Source organism: Lepidochelys olivacea (assembly GCF_965140295.1).
Source record: "Lepidochelys olivacea isolate rLepOli2 genome assembly, chromosome: 1".
NCBI classification, from domain to species: Eukaryota; Metazoa; Chordata; order Testudines; family Cheloniidae; genus Lepidochelys; species Lepidochelys olivacea.
The window spans coordinates 176,919,398-176,940,857 of NC_140411.1; the positions used below are offsets into that span (position 1 = coordinate 176,919,398).

The 21,460-nt window shown below is 42.5% G+C and overlaps 1 protein-coding gene and 1 long non-coding RNA gene across 2 annotated transcripts in view; one reads left to right on the forward strand and one right to left on the reverse strand.

The window, feature by feature from the left end:
* Positions 1–21,460, forward strand: part of LOC311514349 (protein EURL) — a 23,653-nt gene continuing 2,193 nt past the window's right edge. Inside the window, exons 1-3 of the mRNA XM_084616904.1 lie at positions 1–12; positions 887–1,017; positions 19,279–19,812. Of these exons, the coding sequence (XP_084473030.1) occupies positions 894–1,017; positions 19,279–19,812 (658 nt within the window). The 5' untranslated portion in view covers positions 1–12; positions 887–893. The remainder of the gene's footprint in view (positions 13–886; positions 1,018–19,278; positions 19,813–21,460) is intronic.
* The window catches only part of LOC311514359, a 13,894-nt gene continuing 7,861 nt past the window's right edge, over positions 15,428–21,460 (reverse strand). The window contains exons 3-4 of the long non-coding RNA XR_014709873.1: positions 17,598–17,784; positions 15,428–15,524 (exon numbers count right to left, since the gene is read on the reverse strand). This is a non-coding gene — a long non-coding RNA (uncharacterized lncRNA). The remainder of the gene's footprint in view (positions 15,525–17,597; positions 17,785–21,460) is intronic.

A 21,460-nucleotide genomic window follows, 5' to 3' on the forward strand; every position in this document is an offset into this window, starting at 1 on the left:
AGCGACGCAGCGGTGAGGGGCTCTGCCTGCCGCGGGGGTCGGGGTCTGTGGTGAGGGGCCGGCGCGGGGGGGGCGCTGCTGCCGCCGGGCTCCGCCTGTGTCCGTCCCGGCCGCGCTGGGCGGGCGGAGGGTTCGGCCCCGTTGCTCGGCCGCGCCCGCGAGTCCAGCCCGGGCCCCAGTGGCTCTGCTCTGGGAGCCGGCCGCGCCCCGTGCCGCTCGCTTGGCGGCGGTGCGGGGTCGCGTCATCCCCGCCTCGCCCGCCGGTGCTGCCCCCAGCGCCCCGGCCCACGTGTCCGCGACGGGGCTCGGGATAGTCTCCGTCCCGGCAGCGCTGCCGTAACTCGCTGCGCCGTCAGACGCCGCTAATTGTCCGCGGGCGGGGGCCGGGGAAAGACCGTCGAGCGTGTCGTAGGACAAGCTTTGTTGTTGTCTAATGTCTGACTGGAGAATTACCAAGGAGGACGTGGTTTAGGCAAACGTCTCTCGTTGCATTAAAATATTTATGCAGTGGAGTTAACAGAGCGCATATAGAAGCCTCTTTAGTCCTTCCCCGTGTTTTCTTGTTCGTAAGATGATGTGATCACGTCAGATATGAAAAGGGAGAGGCATCTGATTGCTTGTATTGCTTTCAGAAATTATGCGCTGATGAATAAAATAATAATACTGCATAAATGAGTTTGTAGCCTTTATTTTCTTTTGTGCATCTGTGTCCAGAACTCAAAGCGCTTTCAGGAACCACCGGTTTCTGTAGTAAATGTGGATGCATATTGACTGAATATTGGGTTTTGTTATCAAGAAATGCAGAATATATATCTTGCTTCCTCGTTTTGACCAAAGGACAGTATAATGTTATAAAATAACATTATCACCTTTGCCTTTCTCCTAGGGGCACTATGAATGAAGAGCAGTTTGTTAACATTGACTTGAATGATGATAATGTTTGCAGCGTGTGTAAACTGGGAACAGAAAAAGAAACACTCTCATTTTGCCACGTCTGTTTTGAACTAAACATTGAAGGTAAGAAATCAGTACAACTTAGCTTAATAGTGTACTTCATTCTAAATGTCCCAGAATACCTTGCATTGAGTTAAAGAGAAAAAGAAGGTTCTAACACAAAATTTAAAAAAGGGAAGTGATTTGGTGGCTTGAAGCCAATGAGAGACAAACTCTTGTCTGTAGCTGTTGGTGTATAAATAGTTAAAAACAAATTTGTAGTAATGCGTAATTTTAACACTATTTCTGAGTAACAGTGTGATAATTTTATGGATATTCTTCCTCAAGTCTTCAAAATCCTGAATATTTAACGTAGTTTTGCTATTCTAAATAACTTCTTCCTGAGTAGATGACTTTCATTATTACCTTTTCTTTCATGTTTCAGTTAATTTCTTTATGTACTATAAAAATCAGCTTGGCTGGGCTTTTGGATAAGCAAAAATTTACAAAAAAGTAGACAATCACCTTTTCCATATAATGTTGTATACTTGTAGTGATAAATAGTATCTAATTACAGGAAATGCTTTTCAAAATACCAAGAGAAATTGTGTAATGGATGTTTTTCTATTTATTTTGGAAAAGTATATTTGTACTGTGGTAGCGCCTGAAGTTCCCAGTCAGAGATAGGTGGCTGCCTATGCTAAGCCCGGTCTTTTGTTCTTTTGATTTTCTTTGATTCCTGTCCATCAGCTCAGCAGCAGTGATTGGGCTGCATTAAGTCTTTCCACCAATACCTGTCTTGTTGTGGCTTTGTTCATCTTTAAATCTCTTTGTTCTATGTCATTCACTATGTCTGTCCAACACACCTTTGGTCTTCATCTATTTCTAGTTCTGGTCCTCTGGTATGTATCACCATGTATGCTATCCTTTCCAAATTCATTGCTGACAGGTGTCCAAACCATTGCAGTAGTATTTCTTCCATCTTATGTGTTTGGCACTGTACAGAAACTTACTTCAGAAGGCACTCTATGCCCCCAAGAGTTTACAAATAAACTAATGTAATTATATAATTATCAGATTGTAAAGTGTAAGCACAACACATTTCCTGATAGGTTAAAACATCAGTTTTTATAGGAATAATCTAAACAACCATATTGAGGGCAGGGACAGTGCCTGCAGCTTCAAGGGTCCACATATGTGGATGTTTTTGTGGCCTGAACAGCCTTGTTTTAAAGTGTCAAGTTTTACTTTATTGTATTCATCTGTGTGTGAATTAAATTGCACCACAAAAGAGTGCTGCAAATTAGAACTTTTCCATTTTGATACACCATAAATGCTTTGTAGTATCACATGTCTGAGTCTGGCAGCAAACAAAAGTAATCCAGTCTGATTATATAATGGATAGATCTACCCATCCCAGAAGTATTTTAGCAGGGGTGATCCCAGGCCATGCCTACATTAGGAGTGCTTTACTAGTATAAGAATACCAATATACGATGCTGGTGAAGTGCTCCTCGTCTGGATGCAGCTGTACTGGCAAAAGTGTGCTTAGTACCGGTATAATAAAACAACCCCCAAAGAGTGAAACACGCTATGCCTCTAAAAGTGCAGATTTTCCAGTAAAGCTGCTTCTACAGTGTGGGGTTTTGCTGGCACAGCAATGTTGGTCAGGGATCACAGCAGTCCACGCTGCTGACCAATATAGCTATGCCAGCAGAAGCCTAGTGTAGATCTGGCCTGCATTGATTATGGGCGACTGAAAGGGAACAAGTTAATTGGTATGGAATGTATGAAGTTAGTGTGTCCTTTGTGCTGTTCTAAGTAGTAGCATCTCGTCCTATATCTTTCTTTCTGATATAGGAAAGAACTAATTGATTGCATTTAACATGAAGGAGGGGTGGAGGGTCACAAACTTCATAGCTTGTGTAGGCCAAAAATCCCAGTGTGCCATACTCCTGGTCTTTCTTTCAGGGACTCCCTGCATCTCTCCAGTCTCTTCTCCCTCCCCCCCCCCCCCCCAGAGATTCTTTGTGTTCCCCATTCTCCCCACAATGGGAGGTGTCTTGCTTCCCATTTCCTCCTACCTAGGTAGCAAGAGCTTTATGTAATAAATGCTCATTTTCCCACTTTCCCCATGCGAGGGGCACTTTCTGCTGCCCCATACCTGGGTCCCTGTTCTCCACTCCTGAAGGACTGTGTGCACACGCCTCCATATGCACCCATTCCCCTCCTTCCTACCCTTCTTATTTCTTTCTGGGTGATAAGTCCCTCAGCCTGCGCCGCTTCCAGCAGCTCCCATTGGTCTGGAGCAGCAAACCACGGCAACTGGGAGCCGCGATCGGCCGAACCTGCGGACGCAGCAGGTAAACAAACCAGCCCGGCCCCCCAGGAGCTTTCCCTGCCCAAGCGGTGGAACAAGTTTGGGAACCGCTGTGTTAAACTATTGGGATGCTGAGCAGAGATGAGATAGGGTATTGTTATGTTGGAAGACATTGATGGATGCTATCAACCAGGTTTTTTTAAAATCTATAGACAGTTGCAGAGGTGATTGGAGATTTGCTTAAGAGCTGGCAGCAGCTTCATGTGTTCCCCATTGGTCTTGCAGTTTATCCCAAATCAGTCTCGTTCCAGTCTGCATAGAACATTCCCTTAAATATTGGAATTGGTCAGATGCTGCATTCAAAAGTTACCACATTACAAAGAAATGCCATTGAGTTTTTGACCAAGCTTGCAAAGGCCTTAGAGGGTTTTTTGGGAGGGTCAGGGAGCACTGTTGAAGTTGAGGTCAAGGTCTCCAATGCCTTTGCTGTTCCTCAAGCTTTATTAAATGCCTGAAGAGTGAAACTGATGTGAATGCTTGCTGTCTATAATTATAAAAATATGCTCTGTTTCAGTTCTAACTGAAGTTTTAATGACAGGTTTCAGAATAGCAGCTGTGTTGGTCTGTATCCGCAAAAAGAAAAGGAGGACTTGTGGCATCTTAGACTAACAAATTTATTTGAGCATAAGCTTTCGTGAGCTACAGCTCACTTACTGCATACATAATACTAAAGAATGGTAGTTGTACTCGTGTCTCACAGAAGCCAGAAAATATATTGGTCAGTCTGTGTCACTTTCATGTGCTCTCAACTCATTTTGGTAAAAATTAAAATAAAACAGCCTTAAACTTTGTCACTCATTCAATTAAAAAGGTAGTACACATCTTAATCTAGCAAGCACTTGTGTTTAATACTTCAGTAGTACTGCACCATCTGCCTTCCCTTTTTATGTAGAAAGGGCTTCCTACTATAGCTTCATCTTTTGATAGTGAAACTGGACAGTTGCTTTGAATTAAGGGATATTGTCAGTGTACTTTAAAACTTGGATTTTTTTTTCATAGTTTTTAAAATAACTGATAGACTTACAGATTTCTCTTTCTGGTTATATTTTAATGCCACCACCTACACTTTAGGATTAAAGAAAACCTGGTGCCATAATCCACCAAATACTATACTTTTATTTGCAGTTAAATGCTCTTGTTGCAGTGTAACGGCTGTGCATGACTTGTGAACATAAATGACTTTCACATTCAGACACTTGCTTCTTGCTGATAGGAGCCTTGATATAAAAATATTTCTGCTTTTATTGTGAGATTACTGTATGTATTTGTCTCTCTGTGCTTTGTTTTGAGCAGGTGAGCTTGAATCTGAGACAGTAGTGGATAAATATAGCTTTATAAAAATCTCAGATTTAATATGATTGCAAAATAAATGCATTTATTTCTGGTTATTTTGAATAGTATTAGAGGTACTAATATTACTGCACAAAAGTCTTTGTTATATAGGCTTTATTTTTAAGATTTGTTTTACAAAAAGCATAAAGAAATAGTTACTTAAAACTATTTTTTGTTTAAGGTAAATGTGATGTGTTTAGGTTCATATACTTATCAATCTAGAAACATTTAAGCATTGATGCCCTTATCGCCATAGAATCTGAGGACTTCATAAATACTGCCTTTTGCCCTCAGTATGCCCCAATGAATTTGGGAAGTACTGTACATGTTTACAGAGGGGAAACTGAACCAAGGCACAAAGTAAAATAAGTGATTTTTCTGAAGTCTCACTGAAAGTCTGTGGCTGAGCCAGAAAATGAATCCTGGTATCCTGAGTCCCGGCGCAGAGCCCTGATGACTAGATCTTTTCTACCTTGAAGTGATATTAAGTTACTTTCACTAACACTTCACTTTGACTTGCCAGAACAGTTTACTATTTGGCATGTAGACAAGTAGTAATGGTCTTCAGTTATTCAAGACTTGGGAGGGTACCACATTGGGTAATCCACACACTTTTATAAAGGAAAATGCATCAGGGATTTTCTTACTAGCTTTACATTTCTATCATTCTGTCATCAGTCACTTCTTGCACAAGAAATCAGCAATCATTTGTAATTGCTAATTTTCTTGCACTGAATAGTTATAAATTATGAGATGCAGTATGTCAGAAATGTCATGGCTATTTAAAATTTATAGTTGCTGCTTTTTATTTGAACTGTATGGCGTCAGGCACTCAGACTGTTAAACTTGCAAACACTTAGTTTATTGGGTGTCTTTTCTATTGGTGAGTGCTAGCTGTTCCGATGGGAAGTACGCAAGCACTTTTGCAGTTCTTCAGAAATGAAACTGGTAGCTAGGAAAGAGATATTCGTTCTAACTATTGTATATGATGTTTGGTTTAACTTAATATCTGAATTTATATTTAGATAAGAGGTTTGCCTATAAACAAACTGTTCCCTCTCAGTAAAATAAAGAAGCCATTTGTATTTTAAAACAAACTTTCAATACATGTAACTGTGCTTAGTATCTTTCCAAGGTAATAAGCATTTCCAGTGCCCCCAGTAGCCTGTGTCAGCTTCCCTTCAACATTTTCTGGAAATGAGTTTTCATTTCCCTCATATTTCACAAAGGACCGAAGCTTTCTCTCTTGACTTGGTCTCCTTTAAGGTCAGAGTTCTGTTTTCTTCCCTGGGGAGTATTTGTCAGCATTTTTTCCTAAAACTGCCTGTACCAATTTCACACATCTTAAGCAAAACTAAACTTATTTGGCCTGAGATTTAAAACAATAAGAAAACCAGAAAGATTGTAGAACTTCAAATGTATGTAGATTAAATATTGTAGAAAGTACAGATAGTTAGGCTGACTTCTTAATTAACCATAAACCATGATCTTTCAGTTGGTTAGTATGGACTCTAACTTCAGTGAGATTCCAAACAACTGTAGAAGTTCATTTGTATGGATAATGACTACATCCTTTGGGCCTTACTTAAGTAGAATTAAAAATGTAGTTTTTCATCTAGCTCTTAGGTTGGGAATGTTCCAGTCTGTCATTAGGTTGTTTCCTGGATTGGTGTTAGGGTTTCAGTATGTTTCAGCTTCTGCTTTTCTGAGGCTGTTTTTAGGAGTTAAATGTTTATTAGCATGTTTGGACATTAGCTCAGATGGCAGTACGTAATCACAAGGATATCTATACTCAAAATTCAAATGTCTCGTTCAGAGCCTTTTGTGAGTGAGCAGACAGGTTACCCTCTACACCCCTCCCCAATCATATTAAATAGCATTTTTGCTCATTTAAAAGAATTCCTTTGAACCAGTAGGGATTTTAGCCTTTGAGTGAAATATAAATGCATGCTGTGTCTATACTGTTGGTCAATATTTGTATTGAGTTAATACCATAAGGACCAAATCAGGCTCATATCATTGACTAGGTGCTGTATAAATGCATATGAAGGCAAGGGGAGTTTTGCCATTGACTTCAGTGGAACCAGGATTTCATCCATGGTCACTCTCCTGAAAAGCTTGCAGTCTAAATCAGTAGGGATCCACCTAAGTTCTGAAGTCCACCTGATCTGAGCTCTTGGCAGGGTTGAGCCAAAAGACAGAAGACACAGGAATAGACACATAACATATGCAAAATATTACAGTTGCAGCTTTGATTCTCCCTGTTTCCTGATACCTACCTATATAATTTCTTTGGAGGAAGGAGGGTTATAAACTATCATTATTTAAAGAAAAACTTGGATTAAATCACATCTTAAAATTTTTCTATACTTGTGCTAAAGTATTAGTAAACTTCAAACATTATTTCCATTTTAATATAATCTTACATCATTTGTTCACCTGCCTTACACTTTGCTCAGTTTGTGTAGTCAGATTCACATTTTAGTTATTATGTGTTAATCTGCACTGTAAGGGAATCTTTGTATCTAAATCTCTTCTTTGGGGGAAAGAAGGTGTATTTACCTAAATATAAATCATTTTTAATTTAAAAAATGTTTTTTTGCCAATTCTGAATTGTGCCTAAAGTAACTGATTGTGTCCCTTAACACTTAGTTCAGAATAGACATCTGATAACTCTTTAAACCATGTAACATGTTAGTTATGCTGAACAAAGTCTACAAAAACTTAAAAGGTCAGTTTTGTTCGTGTATATCCTTGCATGTCAACTCTTCTACGGCTTTAAAAAGAAGAAAAAACCAACAGCTCAACCACACACACATAATTTAGTTGCTTTTTCACAACTACAGGAAACATGAAAAGATTTGTTGCTTAAAATGCATTTCCTGTTTCTAATTTATAAGGCTTAGATTGCTTAAGTAAGCCAGGAAATCTCATGATGTATCTCGGTTCTACAGACTCTTTCTTCCCTCCCCTCCCCCCTTGTAATTTCGTGTTGGTTGTGGCGTAGGAAGGGAGACTAACTGAACCGTTTTCAGTATTACCCATTAGCTAGCCTGGATCTTTAATTTTAGCAGAAACCTTGCATGATCTGAGTTGCTTCTCATCCAGACGGACACATCCTCTGTAAACTAGTTTGGAGACTCTGCTTTACTACTGAGCTCTGCTTTGCTTCTCTGACGGATGCTCTAATATCGGAAGCTTAAGACATCTGCATGCGCTTATTAAGAGCTCAGACTTGGCAGTAAAGGTCTCTTCCAGCATTTTTCCTCCAAAAGTTGGATGTCTCTCTTTTTTTAAGATATGCAATACAAAAATAGATCAAGGTGCGTTGGTTCTGGTGTAATTCAAAAAAACTTTTACTTCTTACACTGGACTACCTTGCTTGCATGCTCCTATCACTTAATGTGTTTTGGCAGAAGGGAAAATAACTGTTCCAAGACATACTAACTTAAAACCTTGTTAATGCAGAATTATTGAAAACATTTGACAAGTCTATTATTAAACATCTAAAATGTCTTAAATAAAAGCTATACTATATTACATGATAAAATCTAAAATCTGATGTGTCAGACTGAAATTTGTTACTTAACGGCAGAACATGTGCAGTGAAAGTTTCCGTCATCCACTCTCGCCAGTTTTTTCTCCTCCTACGGAAGACTCCAAGTAGGGGTTAAAGTAGTTCAGTTGCTATTCTTTTTTTTTTGTGTGTGTCCTGTCTGCAAAGACTAATTATGATGGTAGTCTTCAATGTGGACTCTATTCCACTGGAACTAAACCAGAGGTCTCAAACACACAGCCCGCAGGGTTATTTTCTGCGGCCCCGCAGCCCCCCCAGCATTTACCTAAAGCAGCTCCGGCCCGGCATGCACCACTCCGGGAAGCAGCCGGGACCAGGGTTGGAGGCCCGGGGGTATGTGTGTTGCCCTGGCTGCTCCTCCAGGTACCTCCGCCAAAGCTCCCATTGGCTGCGGGGAGGTACCTGCAGGAGCGGCCAGGGCAACACACAGACCCCTGGGGCCCCGCCCCAGGTCCTGGCCGCTTCCCGGAACGGCGTGGGGGGCAGGCAGGCAGGGAGAGAGCCTGCCCTGCCCCTGGTTAGTGCCGGGCCGGAGCCACCCCCTGAACTCCTCCTTCAGCCGAACCCCCCTGCCCTGTGCTCCCTGCTGCATCCCGCACCCTTCCTGCACCCCGACCATCTGCCCTAAGCCCCCTGCCGCACCCTTCCTGCACTCCGACCACCTGCCCTGAGCCCCCTGCCGCACCCCTCCTGCACCCCGACCCCCTGGCCTGAGCCCCCTGCCGCACCCTGACCCCCTGCACCCCGACACCCTGCCCTGAGCCACCTGCCTCACCCTGCACCCCGACCCCCTGCCCTGAGCCCCCGATGCACCGTGCACCCCCTGGGAGCAGGAGGGGGTGGAGTTGGGGTAGGGATTTCAGGGAAGGGGTTGGAATGGGGGCAGGGAAGGGGTGGGAAGAGGCAGGGCCTCATGGAAAGGTGGACTGGGGGCGCGGCAGAGGCAGCAGGGCGGGGGTGGTGAGTGGTGTGGCCCTTGGGCCAATATACTAGTCCTCATGTGGCCCTCGTGGTCATTAGTTCAGGGGGTCTCAAACTCAAGACAGACCAGATCACTACAGGCCACTGTTGGATAACAACTGCTTTCGGTCACTATTGACCTGAACCGCTATCCAAGGCTATGCAGTCTCTCACATTTTTAGGAAGCTGTAGTCATTGTCTTTCTTTTATGTTTAAAAGAATTTTATGCACTTTACTTACAACTTCACCACCAGCCCAGGAAAACTAGAGATTGAGTAATGGCTAGCTTTTGGCCTCAACACATTAGTTGTTGTTTAAGCTACATGGGGATAGTTACATTAATGTAGTTAAACCAGTTTAACATGACATAACATTTCAAGTGTTATGTTCACACCGCGCAATGCTACATTGATTTAAGTTCAGTATAAGTTGGTATTCCATAGATGTCATAACTAGGGCTGGATCTCCCAGGGAAGGCAGAATCAGACCAACTGTTAAGTGACTGAAGCATCTCAACAGCTATGGACAGAAAGGAAAAGCACCAAGAGTGCCTAAAGCCACCTAATAGGCCAGGTAGGAAGGATTTGGTGCTCCAAAGTACTGGATTAATAGGATGGTAACACAGGTTTCCCATCACTGGCCCAGCGGATCCAGAAGACCATGGAACGCAGTTTCCCTCCTTCCTACACTTTTGTGGATGAGTAACCCCACCCCAAAATCCTGAATTAATAGAAGTTGGGGATAGGACAGGCACCAGCACTATACCCAGATAGCAGAGTCTTATACTCCCTTCCGCTGCTCTTTAGATCTTAGGCCTGGTCTACACACTAAACTGCATCAGTTTAATATTCCTGAGGGCATTCTGCACCAAAAAATAAAAATATCTGTGGCACAATATTTTAAAATTCTGCAAGTTTTATTTGTCAATAAATAAATGCAGAGGCTCCAGCATGGCAGTGTGGAGCATAGGCCACTGGCTGCACGATCATGTGAGATCACCCTGCAGCCTCCCCACCACCCATCCCTGGGACACAGACTCAGCGGTGAGGCTGCATCCAACCCCGACATAGCACAAGGCCTGGACCTGCCCCAAAAACACCCTGGGGGCCTTCCCCTGTGTGCAAGGCGCACCATGTGTGGGGCAGGCAGGATCCAAGTATGAAGGGACTCAGTGTGGGGTGAGAAGGTTCTATGTGGGACAGTCTGGGTGCAGGCAGCTCAGCGGGGGGTCTGAGTAGCAGGGAATCTGGATGCACCGAGGCTTGTTGGGGGGGGTTCCAGGTGCAGGGGCAGTGGGACTCTGCAGGGGGTTCCAGGTGAAGGTGTTTAGGGCTCAGCAGAGGGGTCTGGGTGTAGGGGGCTCAGTGGGAGAGTCTGGGTGCTGGGGGAATGGTGTGTGTTGGGGTGGAGGTCTGGGTGCAACTAGTTGGGGGTCTGGATGTGGGGGCTGAGGCTGGTGCATGTGCAGTGGGGATTATCAGTGTGGAGGGGGGTTGAGTGCAGGGAGCTCAGTGGGGGGTGGTCTGGGTGCAGGGGTGTGGGGTCCGGAGGCAGGGGGTCTAGATGCAGGGGGGCTCCAGATGCAGGGATTGAGTTCAGTGGAGTGGGGTTCAGGTATGGAGGGCTAGGGTGGGTTCTGGGTATACGGGGTAAGGCTTGGTGCGGGTGTCTGGGTATGAGAAGCCCAGATGCATGGGAGTTGGGCAGATGAGGGAGCAGCTCCCCCAATAGTGATCCCCCTCTTTTCCCCCCACCCAGCTGAAGAGTGATGGGGGCAGGAAGCAGGGGAGGAACCCGAAACAATGTACCTGCACTTCTAGGGAGTGGTGCGTGACTGCTCTTGCAGCTTCCCTGTCAGAAAGTCATTTTTCTGCAGGGAATCAAATCTGCAGGGAACACTAATTCTGCAAACACACAGTGGTGCAGAATTCCCCCAGGAGTATTAAATTTTAACTAACAAGGTGCTTTCATACAGACTCCATTAAAGTAATGCACTTTAACTGGATTATCATTTTTAATTTACACCTGTACATTTAATTTTTCAGTAGAGGAGAGTGCCAAACTTAGTAGCCTTATAGTGAACATTTTAATTAAGTAATATTGCAATACAAACCTTCATTAACCGGTTTAGTAAGCTTTATAGCATTCATGTATCTGAAAAGTGCATTTTATGACTAAAAAGTTCCTTCCTTTCCAGCTACTGATAAAATTAATTGATGTTCACAGTTGTAAAAGCAATTAGAACTGAGAAGTCCCATTAGACGCTTGCTGGGATCTGAAGGTAATGGCAGTAGCTTATTCTGTTACATTTAATTTAAATTGATAGGGTGGAAAGACCAAAGTGTCTTAACAGCTACCTAACAAAGTAAAATGCAACAGAAGTTAAGCAAAACAGGCTGCTGATCACTGCAAGTTGGTCATGTAGGCATGTGAAATAGTCTTGGTGTTCAAGAGCATCCTGTGGTGTGTTCAGCATTTGCACCTGTTGAGTGGATTTAATCTTATGTACTTTGAATTTTGGATGACTATTCCCCACCCCCCAGGTGAAGTGATCAAAATACCTGCAAACATGGCTGAGAGCTCTTTTTTATTTAGAATATCACCAAATGTAATCATCACAGGGGCTTGTGATCTGTTATTGCCTTGGTTTTAAGTTCTCATCCATTTTTGGCTGTTTTTAAATGTACAATGTAATGAATTATACTTGTGTAATAGCATGGTGTTTGGCTACTAGTATTCTTTGTGTTAATTGCTGCAGCATTGCTTCCTTCCCAGAAAACTGGGGAAAGGGCGAATGGGCAAGTGTATACATATACCCGTAAAAGCAACTATTGATGCATACCTGGCTACTAAAGACTAGACTATCCAAATTAGTCAAGTCATGCTGGGAGCACAGGTGCAGCAGGCTACCATGTGGGAATTTTGAGGCACAAGGATCAATATTTTAAACAGTGTAATAAAGAAACCCTGGGACAAGGTTAGCCAGGGAAGCTCTGGTTCAAAGTTGGCTAGTGAATATTGTATCATTGTAAGATAAACTTATGCTGTAATTTACCATAACCTTGATGAGCTTTGCTTTGCTTGCTTATTTGCCCCTTTCCATAGGGTGGAGGAAGAACTAATTTAATTGCTACCAGGACTGAATACCTGTTTTCTTGATAAAACTGACTAAGCTGCTTGGTCCATGGCATTCTTCAGTTTGCAAAAAGTTTTTGATGAAATACCAATAAAAGGAAAAAATAAATCTTAAGACTCTGTGTGGTGTGTGTGTTTCCAAGAGTGGCATTCCAGTTACCATATAAAGCAGATGGGCAATGTTTTGGACTACAATATCTATTGCATGGAGAGTACTTTTTTCTGTAGGTCTGATTCTGGATGAGTGTCTGTTAGCCTGTGGTGGGCTGGCAATTGTAAGTTCTGAGTTTTCAGTCCAAAATGTTAAAGAACATCAGTTCTAGACCTTAGACAGAGCTGCTGTGGAGGAAAGCACTACTTATCACTTAACTCATTAAAAAGGTAGTTAGAAACTATTGCATCAAAATCATGTAGTAAGATTGGTAGTGTGGATGTGTGAAATCTTGGAATGCAAAGCTTTCATGATAGCTTAAAGGTGACCTACAAATGATTTGTGCACCCTTTTTTTGCTGTTTTGTTGTATAAAGACTACTTCAAATTCCAAATTTAAAAAAAAAAAATAACTGACATAAGAAATTTAAATTTTGGCCCTCTTTGGCTTTTTCATAGACAACATTGTGCTTGCAAAAAACAAACAGTTCTGTAATTTAGTACAGAAATGATCATATGGTTTAAAATTATGTGGCTGCACAACTGACATAGTACAGAACATGGCCTTGAGTTCTTCTCTTCTGTTTAATTCTGCTTATATAACAATTATGTCTGAAGCTCACAACTTCTAATATCATACTCTGACACAGAATAGATACATTTGGTCAGTGTGATAGTTATTTGAAGTCCAGAGCAAGAAAATAAATAATGCATAAAATTGTATTTGTTGGAATAGTAAAGTTATTGGCCTGGAAGGTTGTTGCAGTAGCCTGACTCAATTGACTGCATAAAATGATGGGACTAGGGTCGTTCTCATGCTTATGTGCACTCTCTGGCCCAATATTGAGCTATTCCAGAGGGTAAATACTTTTGGCTGGGGGGGAGGGGGATCACGGTGGGGGAGCAAGCATGGGAGACTCTGTACCCTAGTGGCTTGAGCACTCACTTGGAAAGAGCGAGACCCAGGAACCAGTTCCCCTGCTCCAGTGATTTTTTTTTTTTAATTGTATATCTACAGTGGAACAGCTTCAGCAGGGGAGATTGAAGGAGCCCCACTTCAGACTATTCCGTAGACCAGTAACAAGGGCACTGACCTGAGAGGTGGCAGAGCCCTGTTCAAATCCCTTCTCTCCCTCAGGCAGAGGAGGGTTTTGAACAAGGGGTCTCTCACGTTCCAGGCAAATAAGTCTTACCACAGTGGTTAGGTTAGGGTATGAGGGAAGTCATCCTCCTTTTTCCCAGCTTCTTACAAAAACAACTTAATGCTAAAGCAGTGTTTGCAGCTGAGAGTTTGAAGCAGATAGAGACACCTCCCTGCAGCTTGGACATAGGCACTGATCTCTGAGACAGGCCAAGGACGTAGTGCACACACTTAGCTTGGGATTTCCCATTGGGTAATTTAAGTGGGGAACCACCTAGTGTGCTGACTTTTATTAATCCCATTCTAAGACACCTGTCTATCCCCCTTCATTGTATATGTAGCATAGTTGCCAAAATCAGGCTTTGTGAATCCCAGACCCCTGAAAATTAGGTATAGTGACTATGCCTAAACTACTTTATGAATAGGGCCCTACCAAATTCACAGTCCATTTTGGTCAATTTCACGGTCATAGGATTTTAAAAATTGTAAATTTCATTATTTCAGCTACTTAAATCTGAAATTTCATGGTGTTGTAATTATGGGGGTCGTCCTGACAGAAAAAGGAGTTGTTGGAGGGTTGCAAGATTATTGTAGCGGGGTTGCGGTACTGCTACCCTTCTGCACTGCTGCTGCCTTCAGAGGTGGTGCTGCCTTCAGAGCCGGGTGGCCACAGGGCTGCGGCTGCTGGCCGGGAGCCCAACTATGAAGGCAGAGCCGCTGCCAGCAGCAGCGCAGAAGTAAGTATGGCATGGTATGGTATTGCCACCGTTACTTCTGCACTGCTGTTAGCAAGGTGCTTCCTTCAGAGCTGGGTGCCCAGCCAACAGCTGCCGCTTTTCAGCCGCCCAGCTCTGAAGGCAGCACAGAAGTAAGGGAGGCAATACTGCAACCCTCCTAAAATAACCTTGCAGTCTGCCAGCAACCTCTGTTTGGGTCAGGACACTCAGTTTGAGAAATGGTGGCCTCCCCCATGAAATCTGTATAGTATGTGGCAGGGATCGGCAACCTTTTGTCACACGGCCCATCAGGGAAATCCACTGGCGGGCCAAGACAGTTTGTTTACCTGCAGTGTCCGCAGGTTCAGCTAATCGCAGCTCCCACTGGCCACAGTTTGCCGTGCCAGGCCAATGGGGGCTGTGGGAAGTGGTGACCAGCACAGCCCGCGCCACTTCCCGCAGTCCCCGTTGGCCTGGCAAGGCAAACCGCAGCTATTAGGAGCTGAGATTGGCCGAGCCTGCGGACGCTGCAGGTAAACAAACCATCCCGGCCCTCCATCGGATTTCCCTTACGGGCCGGATGCCAAAGGTAGCCAATCGGTGGTATATGGGAAAAGCCCACAAAAGAACAGATTTCATGGCCTTGAATTTGGTAGGGTCCTATTTATGAATGTATCCCCATATATGATTTAGTAGTTAGGCTGATCCCAACTCCCACAATAGACACAGCTAGGTCAAGGGAAGAATTCTTCCAAGCAAGGGGGTGGATTTACTACAGTGATGGAAAAGAACCCTTCCATTGCTGTAGTGCTTGTAGTGTAGACATACCCTCAGAAACTTCATGACCTTTTTCACAACTGAATTTGACACTATTGGGCTCTCAAGTCTATAGATGAGTTACTGATTAGGATTTTAAAACATCACCTCAGAACATGTATAAAAATAAATACTTTGCCCAGGGTTGTGTTTAAGTAAGATGCAGCTCTTGTATTATTACATTTTTTTAATACACATTTTTGGTTGGAAACTTAAGATAAGAAGTGGGGCAGTGAATATCCATTGTACTAAATCACATCTTCGAAGTGCTTGTTGCAAGTTGTAATTAACTCTCCAACATTGAAAAAATGTTATAGCATCTTAGTAAAATTCAAACTTTGCTCAGTGCGTATTGTCTGTCACTGTTTTGCAGACGTTCCATTCCTTACAAAAAAGAGAAAATGCCAGTTAAAATATTGACAGACGTATTTTAAAAATCCTTCCTTGTATCAGTTGAATCAAAAATAAACTGAGCATCCCCTTGTCTCTCTGTTTTGTGTTTTTACAGTGTTCCAGGCATTCACTGAGTCAGATCCATAATTCTCAACCTCAGTTTTACAAGTAGAAAGTTATGCACCTTTTGACCCTCTGACACATTCTGCCAGTAATTACATGCATGGAACTCCCACTGAAGTTGGTGGGGATAATGGCCATATATTCAAGGGCAGAATGTGGCTTTATTTAACACTCTAGAGTTCTTAGTGGATCTGTCAACATTTTAATATACTTCCTTTATAAACTCTGAGTGCTGCTTCTAATTGCAACATGTCGTGTCTCCTTTAGTTGAGGCATCAGCATTTCTTCATGAAGTCGCACTCATTCATTTTTTGAAACTTAGCTGTTTAATAGTTACATTATGCAGAAACATGACCAGCAGTTGCCTGCTTTCTGGGTTTGAAAAACCCAGTCATTGGTGGGTATAGTTCTTTCCCTTGTGAATGGAGGAAACCATGTATCATAACTTCTGACTAAGGACCAGGACATTCTGCACAATTGAAAAGTTGATTAAAAAAACCCAACACTTCTAGCCCTTATAACTGTCTGAATGTAAACCCATCATAAATCAATGCAACTGCCTTCCTAAGTCTTCAGACAACTCTTAAGTCTCTTCTGCTGGTCACACTTTTCCCAAAGTGCAGCAACGTGAAATCAAGACAGAAGGCTGAGGAAAACACTGTAGTAGAGGACATCCTCCCTATTGCACCTTCTTTCGGTAGCCAGAGGAGATTGAGGATCTCAATCTCATTAGGAGCCTCCTAGTGAGAAACTGATATGAAAGATGTGGCCCCTGCGAAGGATTTTTGGGCAACATCCCGGTGTATTCCAAGTAACCTTCCACTTTCCAGTAGCTTAAGGGTTGCCCCTGAAGAGCTGGGGACCTCACATTTAGCATGTGCTTCTGGATTGCAGACTTGTTGCTTCAGCTTCAGTGTAGCAATCTGGACCAATAATTTTAAAAAATTAATCTATTTTATTTATTTACTTTGGTTTAAAAAACAAACAAACATTAGAGCAGAGAATAACCTGAAAGGTAGGGAAATCTTTGGAGGTGTACCAGAAAGAAAGGAAACTGCAGTGCACAGATCAGATTGGAATATGAAAATATTTCCTTTTTTAATGTATGGTGGAGATGGCTTCCAGAGCCCTTGGAGATGGCAGCTGCCAACCTAGATTTTTAAGGCCTCTGTCTTGAATTTTGTATTCTGTATTAATTTGATCAGGTACAGCATGGTCTTTTCTCCACCCCCATCCTCCCTCCCCACCCCACCCCCACTCTCCATGTCTTTTGGGAGAGAAAATAGCATATTCCCTGGCTTTTTCTGAGTGAAGGACTCTGTCCCTATTTGCAGTAGATGTTTGACTGTTCTCATGGTAGCCCTCTTGTGAGGATTTCTGGATGTCATGGACATAAGTCTGTCACTTAGATATTTGAGCAGTTTTAAGGAATAGCTTTTTCTGGACAGTGTCCAAATTCATTTATGCAACCTAGTCTGTGGCCATCTGTGAGCAAATTGATGGAGTCTGCTGCCTAATATGGAATCTCTTGTGTGAGATGGAGTCACACTAACTACTTTGCAGGATTGATGTCCTTGGTCAAAAATCTTCTGGTTCGTGTCTGGTAGACTTTTCAAGCCTTGTGTAGACCACATGACGTTATTTTGTTTTTAAAGTATTATCTAAATAGAATTGGGACAACAGTTTGGAGGTGTGGGTTTAAAATTCCTTTCATCCATCCTCCGCACTCCCCGAACAACCATAGTTAAGAAACTAACTTTGTGGGGATGGGGGCGAGAAATTCATCCTCTATCGACTAATGACTTCCTTGTTTTTCATGGGAGGAAACAAAGAAGTATATTGTAAGTATTGGCGTAACTCTTTAAACTGAACATTCCATATAACCGTTACAGTGTATGGGTACTAGGCAAAAACGTAGAGACATTGTGTACTGAAACTTACATTCTGAACTTAATGATAAAATATTTTCTCTGTCTTCCCTCCCCATTTTCTTGCACAAGACCTTCAGGGGATCCTTAGTTACTGCTGCATGGACTGTTTTTTTTTTTTCAAGCCAACAAAAGGAACAGACTTCATTGTGCATTCTGCTCCCTATCCAAATCATTAGTAGCTTCTTTTCTGTGTAGCACTGTTGGACAAAGAGAGAGACTTAAAATACAGTAACTTGTATAATATTTCACTTAAAGATATGAGAGACTTGAAGTTTTCATAAGCATAAAATAACATCAGCAGCATTTCATGCTGAAAAGAAAGGCGAGGGAGGGGAATGGTATTGAAAAAATCAATCTCAAAAGTCTGAAGGCTTTTAAGCAATGTATTCACTGTAACTTTGACTTACAGACGTTTCTATTCTCTGATGGCTTAAAGATCTGATGGCTTGCAACAAAGGCTTGTTGCCTCTTGAGTTAAGCAGATTTGCTATATTTAAGTTATATTAGGAAGCTATGAAAAGAAAATTGATTTGCCTTTCCCTGGTTTACACTAGAAATGTGTATGTATTTATCACTGGAGTTTGCTTTGAAAGTCTTTTGCAGGTTATCTTTGAAAACTATAGAGTTGATAACCAGAGCTTGAGGAAAAAAAACCTGTCTCCCACATACTAGCCAATGGTAGATATGAAACATGGAGGGTGGAAAGATGTCAGTGAAGAGTTGAGGCAGTATGTTGGTGAGAAGTCCAACCTGTAGCTGCTGGGTAGGAATATGTCCTTGGACCTTATTTGGAAGGTCAGTCTTTCCTGTATCTGGCTAGTAGGGTCTCCTTACCTATGTAGCTCCCAGAAGGTGAGAAATTTTGTTTCTCCTCCACCAGACCCTTCTGGCTGCTGAAAAGAGAAAAGGAGGAGAAGGATCTCCATTGTTCTTCTTTCTCCCTCGCTTTCTGGTTTTTTTTGGTTCCTCTCTCCCCATAAACTGTTTCAGCACTACATGCTTTCCTAAGCAACAGTATGAAACTAACACTCTTAAGTTTCACTGCTGTGCACAGAATTCAAAATTAGAAATAAAACTAACCTGAGTCTTGTTAATTTAATTCTGCTGCAGCTTGGGAATGTCTAACTGGCAATAGAGGGACTCAGGGTGAAGCCAATACATTGTTGTGCACAAGCTTCATCTTTGGAAGGTTATCTTTGCAACTGTAAGGGCTAGAAACTTAGTTTTGAGTAAAAACTTGGATTCTGCAGAAGTTGATGTACAGCACTCTGCCTTTCCACTCATTAGAGATGAACAGGTAATAAGATTTCTCAAGCCTTAGGGTAAAAACTATTTAAAGAAGAGTTTTGTGTAGCTCAAAAGCTTGTCTCTTTCACCAACAGAAGTTCATCCAATAACAGATATTACGTCACCCACCTTATCTTTCCAAAACAAAAACAGTAAGTCTAATACTCTGATACTTAAGTGTTGATGCAGCATATGCTTGTGGCCTTTTTGTGCTCATTGAAGCCTTAGTTGTCTTCAGATCCACTTAAATGGAAAACTGCCAACACATTTTGTATGAGAGTCCCGGAAACAATATATAGAACCACAAATTCAACTTGAAAACATAAGCATTTGCTTTCTAAGTATTAAAGGTATTACGGAATAACACACATTTTACATAATCAATGTCATTTCTATCTTTACAGGGGTACCAAAATCCAATCTTCTACACACAAGATCATTAAGGGGGCACAGAGACTGCTTTGAAAAATTCCATTTAATAGCAAATCAGGACTGCCCACGATCAAAACTCTCCAAAAGTACCTATGCAGAAGTAAAAAGTATCTTGAGCAAAAAAATTAACAGGATTATACAGTATGCACAAAACAAAGATTTGGATTCTGATTCTGAGAGCACAAAAACTTCTCAACACCAGCTTTTTAACTTCAGACATCAGACAGACAGAAAACTTATTCCACAATTTGACTCCCAAGTACCCAGGTACTCTGCAAAATGGATAGATGGAAGTTCTGGGGGTATCTCAAACTGTTCTCAAAGTATTTTGGAACAAAAAGAATCTACTGATTTCAGACTTGATATGTTGCAAGAAACAGGAGCTACATTCTGTTGCAAGAGTGTTTTGTGGCCTAGTTGCAGTCAAGCACCGAAGACAGAAAAAGCTAAAAGTGATTCAGATGCCAATGCCCAAAGACAACATCCCTGTTACAGCAGGGACGAATGTAAGTAGAGGGGGAATTAGGTGGGTACACTTCTACTTCTCACTATGGTCTATATTCTGTAAAACGATCTGTAGTCTCTTTAACAGTTAAGTTCACCCACATACTAGCTATAAGTGTCTAACGTGCTGAAACAGTTTATTTTACATCTATAAAAACTAGCTTTCAGGCGTCTACACAACCAAGCGAATCAGTGTGAGGTGTTCACTTTATATCCCTGCTAGTCTTAACCCAACCATCACATAGCATGTGTCTCCTAAGCTCTTGTGAGGAGAGTTCTTTGCTTATCCTTCATAATTCAGACATGGCAATGACGCACAGTCGTGTCAGTGGAGGTTATTAGCAGTTTACTGACTGACTTTTTCTCATTATTGTTCCTGAGATATGTAATTCAGAGACCAAATTGCCCTGAATAGTAGAATGAATTCGAGGAAACTAGAGAAAACTTTGCATAGAACCAAAATAATGTGCAAAGTAAAATAGTTGAGATTAGTCACACTCTCAAAGTATCCTAAAGTACTTAATTATATACTGGTAACGATTATAGGTATATACAGTAGCCCTTATGCACTAAAGCTTTCAAACACCCTTGGACTTTGGAACCTGTCTTATTGAAAGGCATATTGACTAGGACAGTGAAGTTAACTCCCAGCATATTACTCAAAGTTGTTAATTCATTTAAACTACAATACAAAAACATATTTCTTGCAGTGCAAAGACTTAGGGGAGTCAGGGATAACAGAGGAGCTGAAAGAGAGGGAAGTAATTGCTATGAAGGAGCCAGAGTGTGAACCTGAAGAAGGGGAGTGGGGGGGTTGGGTATGGATGGAAGAAGTATGGAACAGGTTCGTTTTTTGGTGGGGTGGGGCTGGGGAAGCAGGGATTTAGGGAGCCTCCGCCATGCCATGCAGACCTATTTGACCCCCTAGCCTCTTCCATTCAGTCAGGCACCTCTGACCCTGGCCCCATTTGTTCCTGCCCACCCCCATTCAGCTTCTGGCTCAATGTCACCCCACTACCTCTGTGCCCCCCCTTCCCCCACTAGCCCTTCTAAATTCCAGTCTGAGTGCCCCACACACGCCCCAGCAACCCCATGTGCCCTGCTCTTTGTCCCCTCTATATTGATGCCTCCTCACTTGGCCCCGTGGGCAGGGCGCTGTGCAGAAGATAGCAACTAAAATGGGGCAAGAAAAAATCCCAGGTTGATTTTAACTTTGACTTTACTTCAAACAAGTGCTAGAAATGTTTTTAATCTTCTGAACAAGAACTTAGGTGTAAATGGGTGCAGTGTGGTGGTAAGTCTGCAGTAAGCGCCTCTGGTGCACCTGCTCATGGCTCTGCTAAGCTGCAGCACAGTAAAAACTTACTAAGATCTTCAAGTTTCTGCTGCCTCTATGCAGCATCCTGTGGGCATCTGTGCTAATGACAAGGTTCGTCACTTTCACTCTGCTGCCTGGGAAATCTGAGCAGCAGCAGACCATACCCAGCCTGCCCTGCACTTGTGACAGCATAAGAGGCTTTCTCATGAGATTTTTTTTTTTCCAGACACATACTAGGCTTTGGCCTCACTCTCCTTCCATTGACTTCAGTTGAAGCAGAGTTTGGCACCCCTGAGAACTTTTCAAAACCCTTCTGAGGGCAGTCAAGCTGC